This window comes from Bactrocera neohumeralis, chromosome 2 (genome assembly GCF_024586455.1).
Source record: "Bactrocera neohumeralis isolate Rockhampton chromosome 2, APGP_CSIRO_Bneo_wtdbg2-racon-allhic-juicebox.fasta_v2, whole genome shotgun sequence".
Taxonomy (NCBI): Eukaryota; Metazoa; Arthropoda; class Insecta; order Diptera; family Tephritidae; genus Bactrocera; species Bactrocera neohumeralis.
In genome coordinates, this window is record NC_065919.1 from 62,398,896 (window position 1) to 62,416,101 (window position 17,206).

A 17,206-nucleotide genomic window follows, 5' to 3' on the forward strand; every position below is an offset into this window, starting at 1 on the left:
AATGTCCCTAAGAGGATTTTTCGAAATTCAAATTATTTTCCGAGTTACAGCTCATTTTGTGACTCCGACTCCGACTGCGCGCGACTAGTTCTCAAACTTTAAACTCGTTTTTCTCATAACTACTTTTCCAGAAACGGTGTGCATGATATCTCAAGTTCTACTCAACTGATTCACGTGAAATTTTACACAGAGCTTTCTTATACATTATAGTATCACAGTACGAAGAGCTTTCGAAAGATTTTTTTTATTTTTAATTCCGAACCACAAGAAAACAGGGAAAATACGAAACTTTTTTTCAAACCTCCACTATTTTGTAAATTTTTTTTTTCAAAAACGTTTCGTAGTGCGATAACTACACTTTTTACTCTTCACGGATTTCGATAAATTTTAATTTTAAGGTCACGGAAAGGATATATATCCTGCATACCAGGACAAGCCTTTGTTTCATCAGTCTCTACTTCGCCGACCTGCAGTTTTTTTAAATTTAATTTTTGTCATGGCTTATTATAAAAAGCAGCGTTACAACATTAGAAAGAATTTTTTCAGAACGAGCCACTGTATCATTTAGCTGCTATACAAACTGGATTTCAAAACTAAGTTCTTGTATGAAAACATCTTTCTTTGTGAAAGCCTTGATACAACCGAAGTTATTGGGGACTCACAACTTACCATAATACTTTGTAAAAGCTTAAAAACATAAATGTTGCCTCTTCTTTCAGACAATCGTTGTTGAATCTCATATAAAAATGGGTTTACGAAAATACAATTATCAACGCTTTATTATCGGTGCGTTATAACTTATAGCTCTATGTAGTGATGATACTACCTCTTTTTAAAAATTCCAGAAACCCAATACGAACCATATGAATGAGGAAAATGTAAATAAATTCGCACTTAATAACAACGAGTTGCCAATTGCCGAAAAACCGCAAATGAGCAATAATTTTCCGAGTCACGCATTGCTCATATATGTATGTACATACAAGTATTCCGTTTGCAAATTATAAATGTGACAGTTGCAATCGAAAATTCTGTGAGAGTGCATAATAAAGCAGAAAACCAGCAAATTACGAGTTCAATATACACATACATTTGCAATCCACATGTATAGATACATACATACATACATATGTATGTATATGCATTTATAAATATGTACATATATGTACATATACATATGTATATACACACAATATTTTAATATATTTATTAAACGCTTTATATGCCGAACCGATTAAAAATGCATAAATTTGCGGTGGTGATGGTGTATTGTCGAAGGTGGGGACAAAATTATGTGCTGGCGCAAATAACGGTACACACGGTGTACGCACGCAAAAAACGCCACAAAGCACGAACATTGACCGCAATAACTTTGCAGAGCACAAGCCACTTCGTTACTGTTATTTGTTCTTATTGTTGTTGTTCGTGTTGGGCTGCTACCATTCGGCCACTGGCCGAAAGTTACACTCATTGAAAAGCCACCATGTTGATTGTTGTGGTTGTGGCTTACACTCGCACACACCGTTGTTGGTGATTGGTGTTGTTGTTGCATCATGGCTGCCAACTCGTAAATTCGTTGTTTTTGGCATTTTTACTACACAGCCGGCGAAAAAAGGCAGCGCAAATAACCGCGTAATAAGCTCAACAACAGCTGGGACACCAACAACAACAGCAACACATGGACTCATGCACAGATTAAGCGCTGTGGGGTTTTGTGTGCATTTTCGGAATTTATTTGCAAAGCCGGCGCTGCAGAGTCTAGCCGTTATAGCCGCTAACCCGCCTCAGCTTCGCACTTCTGCCGCTGCGTTGGCGTTACACACTTGTAGTTGTTGTATACTCACCATAAAGTATGACAGCATTTTCGGTTATTCGCGCATTGCGGTGGAATTTCGCATTGCCAGTGTTGTGGTTGCACTCCCAATCCCGCCCTGGCTGCCGCTGTCCCTTTCCGATGTGCATGCAATCGGCTGCAATTCTGCTGGCTTTTTGTGCTTTGCTGGCTGTTGCAGCTTGTTGGCCGTAATGTTGCCATAAATTGGCGTTTCGCGCATGTGGCATGCAACACCGCTTTGTTACTCGTTCCGCGCTTAAATTTGTTTTCCATTTTACCGTTGTTCGATTTTATGTTTTCGCTCCGTGAATGTTGCCCACTCCGCACACATTTTACAAAACTCTCAATGGGGAGCTTGGTGCAAAGTTATGGCTATGCAGTGACCAGTTGTCGTTGGCTAAAGCGCTCTCGCGATTCGATTCGTGCGTGGTAAGACGATGGGCGTGAGGTTTGGTGTGAAAGTTGCAATGGCATACTTATGTATGTTTGTACATAATTTATACTGATGCAAACTTTTAATTAAATCTAGATTATTTGAAATTTTAAGGCAATAGAATTGGTTTGGAGAAGATTTGTTTGAAAAAACAAAATGTTAGACTTTGAAAAAAGTTGTAAAATTTTTATAAAAAATTATATGCTTTCTTTGGTCGAGAAAAATTACAACTTTGTTACAATCAAAAAGAAGAAATGTCATGAAGAAGAGTATGAATCGTCGGTTATATGTATGTACATATATCCTTATCGCAAGTTCCGAGGGTTTCTAAGGCTGAAAGTACTTGCGTTATCCATTTTTGCAGTTCTTTGTTTCCTGGCAAGATTTTCTCAAAACGTTTAACTAGGTATTCAATGAGTACAGTTACAGTAGAGGCCCGTTAATCAATCAATCAATCAATTAAAACCGGCCCCTATCCGGAATATAAGGAAATCCGGATTACCAAAGACATATCAGAACTATGTATTATGAAAAAATATTTATAAATTTCTGTTTGTTTATTATAACAAATAATACACATGTTCCAAAAAAAAAAAAAAAAACTTAAACCAATAAAGCATAAAAGCGAATGTAGTGAATAATAAATATGTGATCCGGATTAGAGAATACGAATAGAGAATTTCGGTCCGGTTTACAAGGGACATAATAGAATTTTTGAGTTTTTTAACCCTCTCCGGATTACAGTGGAATCCGGATTAGGCCATGTCCGGATTAGCGCGCCTCTACTATATATGCTTTTCAAGTTTAGGGTAGATTTTGGTAACAGCTGAATTAAACTGAAACTTTAAGAACTTCATCGGAGTTTTAACATTGCACTATTGGCGTCCATGCCATCTGCAGAAACTGAATGGAAGAAGATGAGGTGCAAACAACTCAATACTTTCTTCTAGACTGCTCCCGGCTTGGCAGGTCAGAGAGTGGAAATTAAAGGCCTGTGCAAATTTGTATTGACTACTAAGAGTTTTGCTAATTTATAGAGTTCTTCTTTTCTATGGCTTCATAAAGGACTACATATGTATATCACGTGCGATCTCTCTAGATCACCCGCATAACCTCAACTAACTTACTATATCTCATAATCTGATATGAACAACATAGGAAAATCTGTCAGCATTTAAGACTTACCCTAACGCGTGCTTCGGTCAAATTTGTCCACATGGCGATCTCTTCGCGTGTCGACATATCCGGATATCGATTCCGGCTGAATGTGTGCTCCAGCTCTTGCAGTTGTTGTGATGTGAAATGTGTGCGCTGGCGGCGTTGACGTTTGTTTTTCTTATCGTTTTTCGGCTCATCTGTGGTGGTTGTCATCGGTTCGTCATGACCGGAATTTGATATGTTTTCGGTTTTGATTGTGGTCTCATTGACGGAACGATTACCTGCAATAACAAAAACAACAATAAAGCAATTAAAAATATTTAGAAGAGAAGAGTAAAGTAGAACTTGAAGAGCCAACTCAATAAATATGAGAGCAAGCAAATATGTGCAATAAATATACAAACGTACATGTGTATGTATGCATGAAAGTATGTATGTATACACTGATGAAAAGTGTGTATGTAAATATGTATGTATTTATGCATATACATATGTTTGTGCATATGCACCTTAATATCGCTTGGAAAGTGTATCAATGGGAACTTTACACGCATTCGATTGCACCCACACACACACTCACATATACATACATGCTCTCACACTTTCACACTCAACTTTGATACTAAATAATTTGTTGACACAAAATTGTACAAACTGTTATTAGCCAAAGTGTACAAATCGATTACACATGTTTTTTTTGCTTTTGTTGTACTCTATCGGCGGCGGCATAAACGAAATACAACAACAAACATTTCATGTAATGTAAACTATTTTACCTATGATAACCATAAGTGCCGGCAGACAGACACTTTTTCACGGAGACACTCGCCAACACTCATGAGACGCTTGTCAAACAAACAATTACAACAAGCACCCAACAACAATTATATCAACAAAGTAATAAGGTAATCATAAATCGTTGTAATGACAGCGCTAACAGTTCTATCTTCGCTTACTTGATTATACATTGTTGTTATTGTTTGCTTGCAAGATGGCAAGTAAGTATGGTCGGCGCCTTCCGCATCGGTGCGAGCGAGGTGAGAAAAATCGAGTAAAGTATATATGCATGTGTGTAAATAAATCGATTTATTAGTTGTAAATAGCAGAGGAGTTGGCCATTGCCATCGGTATTGGCGACACTTATTATTATCGGATACATATACATATGTATATATATACGTATATGTACATATGTATAGGTAAATGTTTGTATATACATATATAGGGTGGGACTTGTCGAAGGTGCTGACGGAGGTTAGATTGTGTGGGACAACTTGTAGCTGGTTAAGGTTTCAGGAACGTTTTGTATGTGTTATTTACAACTGAAGCGAGTTTCAGTTATAATTTCAGTTAGATTCAGGTTAGTTTTGTTTTTAAACTTTTCAAATTGTTATTAAAAATTTTTATATAAAAACCAGCACTATTATTTGAACTTGGTTTACTGTATGCTATATTAATGACGGGTATAAAACTTTATACTAGCCAAGGGTCAGGGGTGAACGCAGGGGGGGGGGGGGTGGATTTGGGGAGTTAAAACCCCCCAAAGTCATTGAATTTTTAAATAATAGAATTTAATTCTACATAGTCATTTGAAAAGTTGTAATTTGTTGTTCTCAATGCAATCTTTCTGCCGACGATGTATGAATATGTAAAATAAATGAATACATTAGTCACTAACAGCGTTGCCGTTTTGATACAATTGTATCTTTTTTGATACTTTTTTTTCTAAATTTTGTGATTTGATACTTTTTTGGTCACAAACGGCCTATTTTGAAACTTTTCTGCTGATAGAATTTAATTTTTTGAAACTATGAAAATGTTAAACTAAAAACAAACCTATTGTATCTGGATAGTATTAAAAAGTTGTGGGAATGTAGGCCAATTAAAAAACGCAGAAAAATATAAACTGGACAGAGACATTTTTTTAATTTGTTTCAAAGTAATGAGCTTGCCTTATAACTCTGTGGCTGCTGAACTGGATTTTTTTAGATTTAAGGGGAGTTGTGAGTCGAAAATGGACTTCTTTTGAAAATTAGTTCTGAACTGAAAAGTCACCAATAAGGTTTCTATTATTTTTTTAGAGTTTATTGTTAATCATAATAAAGGAAAAATAAAAACTCATTTATTATGACTTTCAGTTTTCGTCCATGAGCAAACTGTTGTGAAATAAATTTAAATTAAAAAAAATTATGCTATTTGCATTTTCTATATTTTTAATAAAAACAACCAGAAAAAACTGGTCTGAATTAGATACACAACTTTACTTATTATTTGTTTTTCATTTGCTGAATTTAGAATGTGGAAAAGGTTAAAAATCTTTTCTTCAGATTATATTTTCTAACTAAAATTTTGAATATATTTTCAGAAACTGGTTAAATCAAACAAAGAGATCCAAAACTTTTTTAGTGCATCGTTTTTTAAAGATTGGAGCAACAATCCCTATATCTGTCGCTTCAAGTGAACGCTCGTTTTCCTCACTTCGCAGGCTTAAAACACATTTAAGAAATAAAACTGGAGAAGTACGCCTGAACGGAATGGCTCTCTTGAATATCCATAGAGATATAGACGTGACGGAGGAAGAGATTTTAAATGTTATGGCCCAAAAAGAAGAAGATTAGACTTCAATTTGTGAATAAAATAATGAAACATTGTCTTTTTACCTAAAACAACCCCCCCCCGCCCCCCCCAAATTTTTTTCCTGCGTTCGCCACTGCCAAGGGTGAAAGACCTTATTTTTGATGACGACCACAGCAAACGAATAAGGACTGTGGTTACGCCAGTTAAGAAGAAGAAGAAAGTACAGGTATTTTTTTTTTGGATATTTTGCTGGCAGTATAACGGATTAACGGTTGTTTTTAATGTATGCTAATATTTTATGATTAGGACAATTTATGAATTTTATATTATTTTGAATATTATTTTGTGGGTTTCGAATAAGAAAACTGCCTTTAAATGCGTTAATTAGACCTTTTTATATAGTCATTCCTTAAAATAACCTCTAAATTTCAGTACAGCGAACATTTTTTCCACTCTTACATTGGATACTCTTTTTTACGCCAGTGAACTTATGTGAAAAATTAGTTAGACAGTTGTTTTCCTTTTTAAAGTTTTTTTTTAAAATAAAAAAAGTATATATGAATTTTTGAAGGTAAGTCAAACTTATTTAGGTTTGAAATGGTTCACGTTTTAATTAAAATTGTAAAAAAAAATTTAACTTTTTTTAATAGCTTATGGTAAATATTTCCTTGGCGTTAAATTTCAGGAACCCAGGAATAAGTATACATATATGTATGTATACAGACGGTCGAAACAACATAATCGAATTGGAGATAGTATCTTTTCAGCAGAATTTGTTAACAGAATCGCCTTCCGTCTACCAGACCAAAGCAGTGTCTTCCATGCAGAGATCACAGCAATTAAAGAAAGTCTTCTTGTTCTGACAAAGAGTGTGTTCAGAACAAGGGATATATCCACATATACTAAGTACTTATAGCCAAGCAGCATCACTAATATTTCTAAGGGATTCATCAAATATAGTGAAAGAATGTCTTGATCTATTCGTCAATCGAATATCACGATAAACTTGCACTGGGTACCAGGACATAGTGATATCCTTGGTAACTGTGAAGTAGAGGAACTAGCCAAAGCAAACATCACATTACAATTAGATTCCAGAAAAGACGGAATTTACATGCCGCTGGCTACTTGTAGATATTTAATCAAGAAACTTATTTATAAAAATAGCTGAGGGTCGGTGGCGTCAATCACTAACTTGCTCAACATGAAGGACAACGTGGTATGAATGGAATATGAGCCACACATGCTGACTATTAAAATTCAAGAGAAATGGCATAAGAACTCTAATAAAAGTGCTACGAGATCATTGGCAGACATACCAGCAGACTGGGAACACCATACAATGGTTATTGTAGAAGCTGTTAAAAGATAGAAGAAGAACGCAAATATTGATCGAGGGTTTCTTCTCGATGTTTTGAATGATGCACAGTTAAAACTTTGTAAATTATATTAATGAATTTCATTGGAATAACAGGGTGGTTCAGAGTGGGCATAATATAGCATACTTAGCGGATTTTAGGCTTAGGTGCGTCGTCAGACATCCACTTTACCCGACAAACTACTGAGTGGAATCCGATACAAGAGGAGAGTATGTGGATAGATCAATAGTTTGCCATTGTGAAGGGCTCAAATGGCAAATTATGTGTAAGTATGCATTGTAAAAAACAAGAGTAACAAGAGTTTTTGTATCCTGCATAGGAGGCCAACCTACCCTAGCCAGAATGAAACGTCGGAGACCCTATAAAATATATATATAAATGATCAGCATGACGAGCTGAGTTGATTTAGACATGTCTGTCTGCCCGTCTATCTGGCTGTATATACGCTGAGTGACTAGAGCTTTTGAGATATCGATTTGAAATTTCTCACACATCTCTTATTTCCCAAAAAGCTGCTCATTTGTCTGAATGGCCAATATCGAACCACTATTTCATATAGCTGCCATACAAAGTGAACGATCGAAGTCAAGTGCTTGCAAGAAAATTTTTTTAATTTGAGTATATATTTTGACCAAACTTGCCATGGGTATGTTTAAATCAACTGTATAGTATCTAGAGGAATTCTCAATATTGGGTCACCATATTATATGGCTACCATACAAGCTGAACGATCAGAATCAAGTACTTGCGTGGAAAGCGTTTTCATTTGAGCAAATATTTTAACCAAACATGGCATGGATTATTGCCAAAGGCAATGGAAAAGTCTCCAAAGAAATTGTTCAGCTATAAAACACAAAATATTTTTTTATTCGCCACTAATAAGTTGTTAGATGATTTATTAATGTCTACTGCAATGTATTTTCACCTTCGATTAAGCATTTATTAGCAATTTTGCTGCTTATGATAAGCAATGCCGTCGGAAATTCGGTACTCTTACAACTATATATGTATGTACATACGAACATATTCTAACTAAAGCGATTATATTAAAAAAATTGTAGAAGCGTCACAAAACGAATGCTAAAATGTTAATCAATATACAGTAGCTAATCGTAATTAGCCGTATTATCATTATCACTACGAGTATCACCAGTTGTCCGTGCGAGCACATACAGTTATATATCATATATAAAATTAGCTGCAGATGACGAATATGCTCACTGCCGTGAAGAAAAAAAGCTTACTCAGCAACAAGCATATGCAGAAGGAAGTCAGGTCAGTCACTTAAAATGGTATTTACTTAGCACGACATAACCGTGCTAACATACATACATATATGTATATTATATATATATACATATGTATATGCATTTTTTATAATTTCAGGTAATTGCTAGCACTTAAAAATATAAATGAAAGCAAATTCAAAAATAACTTGAATAAATAAATGTTAAAATCACCCTCACTGCCCTTACTACCCAGAAAAGTTCAAACGCTGCCGCTGTCAGCGCCATAAGTGCCTATACCCGCCACCCTTTTTACAAACTTATACACCATAAAAAGCACCGCCCGCTCAGCCCACCTCATCAGCACCAAAAAAAAACTGAGAAAAGTGAAGAAAAAAGCAAACAAATATATCATCGATCGATCATTCGCTGTTCGTCGGTGGCGTTGGGTGTTGCGTGGAGCCACACGATGTGCTACCAGGTACCGTCTAATACAACAATAACGGCTCAGTAATTTGTCGCTTTACGCCTGACCTAATCAGCTAAACTAAGTGTGGCCAACAACAAAAACAAAAAACTAAATAGCAACAAATTAATGTTTGTATGTCTATATATGTGAATGTATGCATGATTACATGTTTGTATGTGCGTAAGTATGTTTGATTGTATGTATATACATAGTATGGTGTATGTGCAGCCGTTCAATGTTTTTTATGCTGAAAACCAAAGTCAAAATCAAAGGCGTTTTCGCCGACAAAGGATTGTGATTTTTTGGTAATGGCATTAGCGCGCGTTGGCTACCGTCACTTTATATTTAATGTGTTGCATGAAATTGTTATAAATTACAAATTTTATCTCGAAATATTTTTGGCGGTGATAAGCGCTGGCAAACAAGCGAATACGCGTTAACGCACATAGGTGTAAATACACACACTTACAGGTATAGCTACTATATATACAAACATACATACATACTTTTATTCACATATACATACATATATGCCTATATGTATATACCATAGTGTAATGATAATTTGTTGGCATTTTATTTAGTTTTAATGTGATTACTCGCACTTTTATTTTTATACTCTCCTACATGTACATATGTATGTATGCATGAATTTGTGTGTACATTTATTATTGCAGTTGTTGTATATTGTATGGCTTAATTCGTATTATTCGCCGAAATAAATGACTGTCGGTTGTTTGTTTTGTTGGCATGGCGTGACAGCGCATTTTATACAAAAATTTGCTTCGACAATTGCCGCTGGCATTCGCAAATCAATGCGGTGTCGTTTAACCGACGGCAAGATGTATATTGGCGAGTAAATTGAGAAAGTAGAAATTTTGTAAAAAAATTGTGTATGATAAAAATCTCCGAAATTAATTAATTTATTTTTTATTCTTTTTTTAATTTAATTTTTTTTTGTAAGAAATCAGCAATTTTTTGCATTCATATTCACATAAAAACGAAGTGATTCGGTTTGAAAATGCTTATTCCAGAAATCGAATAATTTGATGTGATATCTAAATTAAATCTAAATTAAAACTGAATTAGATTAGATGAACAAAAGAGGATTGCACCGCGACCCAAGGTCTATTGTGCCCCCTCCTAAGTCACAATGACTCATTTAGCCCCAGCATATTGATAAATTCCAATACATATACTGCTAGTGCTATTGAGGCGATGCGGTCTCAATTTGGAAATATGGATCCATGGGCTTTTATCCTGTGCCTACAGGCTGCTGTGTATTTACTTAGCAGGTGTTCTTGAGGGTCAGCCTCCTTGTCGCAGAACCGGCAATTCTCACAAGAAGCTAGGCCCATGTTATATACAAAAAGTGTTCCAAAGTAAACAGGACTTCAAAAAAAAAAAAACGGAACAAATGGTTTTTTCGGCTAAATCAATTTATTTTTTTCAAAATAGTCTTTTTCTGCTTCAATATAGCGTTTTGCACGGTCGAAAAGCATGTCGAACGAGTGTTTTAGCCCGTTGGCCGGTATGACCGCCAGTATGCCGGTGCAAGCCTTTTGAATGGGCTCTACGTCTGCATAATGCTTTCCTTTCATGGGCAAATGCATTTTTCCGAAAAGGAAGAAATCGCACGGTGCCATATCAAGTGAATACGGGTAGTGGTTAACGGTTAAAATGTAATTTTTGGTCAAATAATCGATCACAAGCGTCCTTCGAATGTTGGATACTGAGCAATTTTTGGTCGTCAGTCAATTTGTGCGGAACAAACCGTGCACACACCTTTCGTAAGCCCAAATGTTAGGTCGAAATGCGATACATCGCTGTCTATAAGATGTTCAATTCCACTTCCATGAATTTCACTGATGATTTCGGCTGATTTTTGATGAACTCACGCACAGTTTCGTTGGAATTTCCGGTCATCCCGGATTTTGATTGGCCCACATGTCCTCATGACCATAACTGTTTCATCAATTAAAAGATTTCGGTAAAAGATTTATCAAATTTAAAACAAAATTTTATTTTGGCTCTTTGTTTGAAGCTCATTTTCGCACCGATTACACAAACATACTGACACTTAAAACGAAATAACTTCACTTCCAATCGATTAAATGTCATGAAATGAGACTCACTGGACAATCAATAAAGACAGCAGAATCTAACGCACTAGTCGACGTATAGATGGCGCCACCAGAGGCCACTAGATTCCTGTTCACTTTGGAACGCACCTTGTATTTAAGTGCTTCTTGATCTTACAATGGCCAGTGTAGAAGGCGACAAGTAGCCTGAGTTTGTCCGTTGGGAGGTTGATTACATATTTAAACCTTTTAAGTTTGTAACCACCAATTGGTAACTTTGTATGTTGCATGCCTTGGAGTTGTTGCCAATCCTCTCCCTACCTACTCCTTGCAGAGCAGCACGTTCATAGTATAGGGACCAACTGCAATGAAAGGTTCGGGTCTACCACGTTGGTGGATGTTCGAAGCGCATCTTCGATTACACATGTTTGATTGCAATCCGACAGCAGGGCGGCAACTACAGTGTGTGGATTATTTAAGACCTGTACCTTAACTAACAAGAGCAATAGAGTCTGGTCATAGCGGAATCATTCAGTTCTGCAAAACTGATGAGCTCACAGTGATGAGCAACATACGGCAGGCAGTAAATACATTGCTTCGAAGTGTAGCTTCATTCCGAGAGATGTGCTTTGAGTCCGACAGCAAAGCGGCAATACAGTGCACTCTAGTGCAAGTCTATCAACCAGAATCTATGCGATAGTGAGAACCTTTTGACCCAAAGTTTAATGTAAAGCTTCATTAAATGCCTTGTTCTAAGCAATGTACATCTTGCCTCAATGATAGAAGTTCTAACTGTACATTATCTGATTGGTACTCATGCGGTGAAGTTAAAGATTGGGAACATATACATATTATACATTTTCTTCTCCATTTTCCAGTTTTTGTTAGACTTAGGTTTACTCGTATTGCTCTCAGTAATGAGACTTTCTATTGAATCGAATTTGCTGGAATTAATATTATCGGCAACAAATTCGTGGCAGACTCCAGACGCTTAATCGATATGCGACGGTTTTTTGATCCAAAAGTTTAATGAGGAGTTTTTGGCAACACAACGGACCGTAGTTCTTAGGTGTCCAAGTGAGATGATTCGTGGCTTTACAAATATCAACTTGATAATTAACCTAAGGTTTGGAATCTGATAGATAATAAAATCTTTATGAACGTATATACAATATGTATTTATTATATATTTATAGACAAAATGCGTATAGAAACGTTGTCGAAAGTTTCACTGGCCACTTACAAAAATAAAATTATTTAAATGTTTATTCTATTGTGTTTTCATGCATTATTGGCCACCGTACTTGGTATGACATAAAGCAGTCTGTGTTAGTAAGTTAGTTGCATAAACAAATATACAACATGTATTAAAAATAAAATTTTGCTTACCATAAATAAACATGCTTTTAAAATGGAAAACTCCTAAATAAGTGTAAGTAAAGGCGTAATATAAAATGATTCACAGCGACAGTGTCTGTGGTAAGTGTCTGGTATTAGAGCGAGTCACAAGTTGTCTGCAGGCATATGACCGAAGGATGTCAACTGACTGCGGTGACATAAAATTCGCGTGATAAGATTTACATTTGAATTAAAATAGATAAATATACAATCATAGAGTCTTCGATAATGTCAAATTATGACGACTTGTCGACTTATATTAAGATTGTGCACGGTGTTTCAATTTTTGACAGAATACTTGTCAGTGCTTTAATTTGAATATATTTAGTGTTCCGATAAAATCACATTTATATGTGAAAAATTCCCTTTTTACGATCTATGCTTACATATACAAGCATATATTTGTTTTATATGTGAATAAATCAAAACTTTTCAATATATTTTGGCATCTTTCTCAAATGTTAGTCTAAGCTAAAGGCCTTTGATTTACTTCTTTCAGAAACGTTTTTTCCGACTGAAACTAGTCAATTGGCAGAATTGTGAAAAAAATGTTGCCCTTCTTTCAAATTAAGTTCAATAGCAACAACCGATGTGCTACTTAATTATTCACCAATTTTTCCAGTTAAGTGAAATGTAATTTTTCTATAAGATCTCTGAATAATTTTATATATTTTTATGAGAAAACTTGGCTTATTGTCAATATCAACTTTTTGTATAATATAAGTAATCATTTGAACTGTCGAAAGTTGGAAAAATATATATTAAAACCAGTCCTTTTCACGATTCCATTTAAATTCAAATCTTTTGGTATTATAACTAGTAGAAATCAGCGGTCATAGGAAGGCCGTCGAGCGAAGAAATATACCTCCAATGCCAAGATCACTTAATCAATACCTATGTATGTATAGTATATACTATATATGTATTTCAATTTTATCATTTATCTGTCTATTAATCTATTCACATATATTTAATATAAAAAAATTGTAAAAATAAATATTTTTCTTCCCATATCTACTTACCATCCTTACGATCACGATTGCGGTTCGACAACGCCGATGATGAGGACGTTTGAAAATTATTTAAATGTGTGCTATCCAAACTATTTGCTACAGCGGTCATGGAACTATGACTATCACGAAAATCGCCAGTCTCGGCCCAAACTGAAAAGAATAAACCAGAGTAGAGAAAAAATATACAAAAAAATTAATGTTTTAAGAAAAGTTTTTTAAATACTAGAATATACAGTGCGATGTAAATATTAAACTAACGGTATTTTATAGGAGAAAAGCGAAATGTAAAGAGTGTAAAACTGCTGTGCAAAAGAGTGCAAATGTGTGGGTGAGAAGAAAAGAAGAATTCAATCGCTTAACAAGCGCTTTTATGGCCACGCCATTATAGTTGAGGCCATTAACGAGTGCGCATTAATGTTGTTGTAAGTAAGTAGCTGCACTTGGCCGGCGCAAATATGGCTCAATAATTGAGCGCGAGTGCGCCACTAGAGGCTGCTTAAAAGACGATAAAATGGATCATAAAAGGATTTATGGCATTTACAACAAGCATAAACGCGGATAGGCTACAATGTAGGAGCCGGCATATACATACATACTTATGTATGTACATATTCGAAGAGGCTGCGGATTATTACATACTGATAATATTATGTAGACCATGAGTTGAGTAAAAGACAGAGCCGGCAGAAAATCGCTTCAGACGCTGAGCGTTTGATTGTGTTCATATTTTTGTAATAACGCATAAAATTATAACTTTGTAATGGCACTCGTTTCAATACTGAAGTTTCTTTAGTAGCATTAAATCATTACTGGTTACTTTTTTGTATCCTGAATATGTCTACTAAGTCTTCCACGAAGTTTTTAACAATGAAAAGAAAACGTTGGAGACCCTAAATTCTTATATTAACGATCAGCGTGACGATCTTAGTCGATTTAGTTATTTTTGTTATATACCCGAATTTGTCACTTAGTTTTTGAGATATAGATTTGAAATTTCGTACATGTACTTTTCTCATCAAGAAGCTGCTCATTTGTCAGATTAGCGCATATAGAACCACTGTAGCATATAGCTGCCATACAAACTAAACGATCGGAATCAAGTCTTTATATGAAAAACTTTTTTAATTGATAAGGTATCTTCACGAAATTTGGCGCAGATAATTATCCAAGACAGAATTACATTATCCATGGGAATTTGCTTTGATCGAACAACTATATCATATAGCTGCCATACAAACTGACCGATAAAATCAAGCTCTGGTATAGAAAACTTGTTTAGTTGATAAGATATCTTCACAAAATTTGGTATGGATTATTTTACAAGACAGCACTATAATCCTCGGAAATATTCTTTAGATCGGATTACTGTCATAGCTGTCATAGAAACTAATCTTGATTGGAGCACGTTCTTGCATGAGAAACCTCTTTATTTGAATAGATATTTTCACGAAATTTTGCAAGGAATATTTTTCAAAACAAGGTTATAATTTGCGAATATATTTTTCGGATCAGACTGCAATAGCATATATGTATGTAGCTGTCATACAAATTGACCGATCACAGTCACGTCCTTGTATGAAAAAAATCTTTACTTGACAACATATCTTCATGAAATTTGTCACAAAGTATTTTCTAAAACAGCACTATATGCTCTGAAAATATTCTTCAGATCGGATCACTATAACATATAGCTGTCATATAAACTAAACGAAAAAAATTGTTTCATATGAGTTTATGCTATAAAATAAAATAATAAATCTGTTTGGCGTATTAGAGTTTCGGTGCCGCCAAAAATTTAGTTTTTTTTTTGTTTATGTGTTTTTTATATTAAAATGGTTTGTACATACATATATGTATATGGCAAAAATTGCTAATATTTATAGAGTACGTTTAATGACACATTGCTTGCCCAGAAATTAATGTTTTTAATTAGAAGTTACCAAATTAAATTTAATCATGTCTTATTCAATAAGTTACCTCATAAATTAGGCACGTTACGGCCACGTAAGCGACGTTACGCGTTACTTCCAATCTGTGTTGGCGTACATATTTATATAATTGCCGTGAGTAATGTGCATTTAAACAACAATGCCTTATGTGCCAGTATGTAAGCGTTGCCACCCGCTAAATGAGCCATGAAATTTAATGACCTTTGCGGTTATGCTCACCACCAAGATAATTAACAAATTATCAATTGACAAATACTAAATTTATAACGCAGTCAATTTCCATTCCTCGCACAATTTATGGCTTACAAAATATTGCATACACACACATACATATATATTACATACATACATACTATACATATAACTCTACATACTATACATATAACTCTAAGACTGTTGAAATATATGGCGAGCGTTTGAAAAACTTCCGTAAAAGTCAAAAATGCCAAACCAACACATTTTTCTGCCGAACGCGCCGGAGCACGGGAACAACTTGGAACCTTTGTTGGCTCCCACACTTATAGGCTGTATGTCGTTCCTACTTATATACATATATATGTATGTGTGTCTGTATGAGCGTAGCAATACCGCATAACATTCAAGTGCACTTTAAAATTTATTGCTTTTCCACATGTTGTCGCTCAGCTTGTTGCATGCAACAGCAGCAGCAACGGCGGCATTTTGCTCGAAGTAGAAAAATCGTCAACTATTTGTTTCGAATTTGTGTGAAATTAGCTGTTTTCACCACGCTGTATGCTCGCCGATTTGTTGATTGCTGCTATGTGTTTGGCGCGCATTGCTCGCGCTGCTCCTGTGAAATGGGTGTCATTAATGTCACTTTGGCATGTGTCACTAAATTAACCACAGCTTCACTTTTACTCAAGCACATACACATCACATACACGTGATAGCAATCGTTATCGGTATGTTTGCCTGTGCAGCTTTGCATTTCGTGCGCTGTTGGCGAGCAAGTGGTTTGTGTCACTGTCGGTTGTCGGTTGTCGTCGACATTTGCCACTCTTTTGTGAATTTGAGAATTTTGAAATTTATGTCGTTGACAACATGGACACATGCTGCTGCCAGCAATCGTTTTGTGGTAGTATTTTGACGATGTTAATTATACTGCAGGATTAGTAGCAGGCAAAGAGCCGACGAGTTGCCGGAAGAGTTGACAATTTAAGAATCGGAGTACAGAATGCAAACTTATTTTATTAAATTTTTTCTCAAGGCAATCTACTTATGTAGTATTTGGTTCTCAACACAATTTTTCAGTTTTTAAGAAATAATCTCTTAATAGAATTAGCGTTAACAATGACTAATCAATTCAGCTAAAGGAAACTTTTATAAAAGCCTGAATGAATTAAGTAGGAAATAATATTCAATGTTTTAAATAATCGATTTTTTATTACATAAATTGTAGTTAATACTATTCTAAAAAATTTTACAAAATTTTTTAATGAAAACTCTTAGTCTTATTTTTTTAATCAATGTAATCCATTAGTCCCTTTACCAGCTGAAGGTTTTTCAAACCGAATTTTTCGTTGGACTATGATGCAGAACACTAAGCCGGAAAAACAAAGAGCTCCGTCAGAGATTTTCGTACTTTTTAGTAACTTTTTGGAAATTGAAATTATTTGATTTCTAAGAACGCTAATTAATACCAATTATGTTAAACTATATAGCTGTAAG

The 17,206-nt window shown here is 35.1% G+C and overlaps 1 protein-coding gene across 1 annotated transcript in view; it reads right to left on the reverse strand.

Annotated features, from left to right (window-relative positions):
* The window catches only part of LOC126759194 (pituitary homeobox homolog Ptx1), an 80,312-nt gene that overhangs the window by 22,456 nt on the left and 40,650 nt on the right, over positions 1-17,206 (reverse strand). Inside the window, exons 3-4 of the mRNA XM_050473888.1 lie at positions 13,578-13,718; positions 3,453-3,706 (exon numbers count right to left, since the gene is read on the reverse strand). Of these exons, the coding sequence (XP_050329845.1) occupies positions 3,453-3,706; positions 13,578-13,718 (395 nt within the window). The remainder of the gene's footprint in view (positions 1-3,452; positions 3,707-13,577; positions 13,719-17,206) is intronic.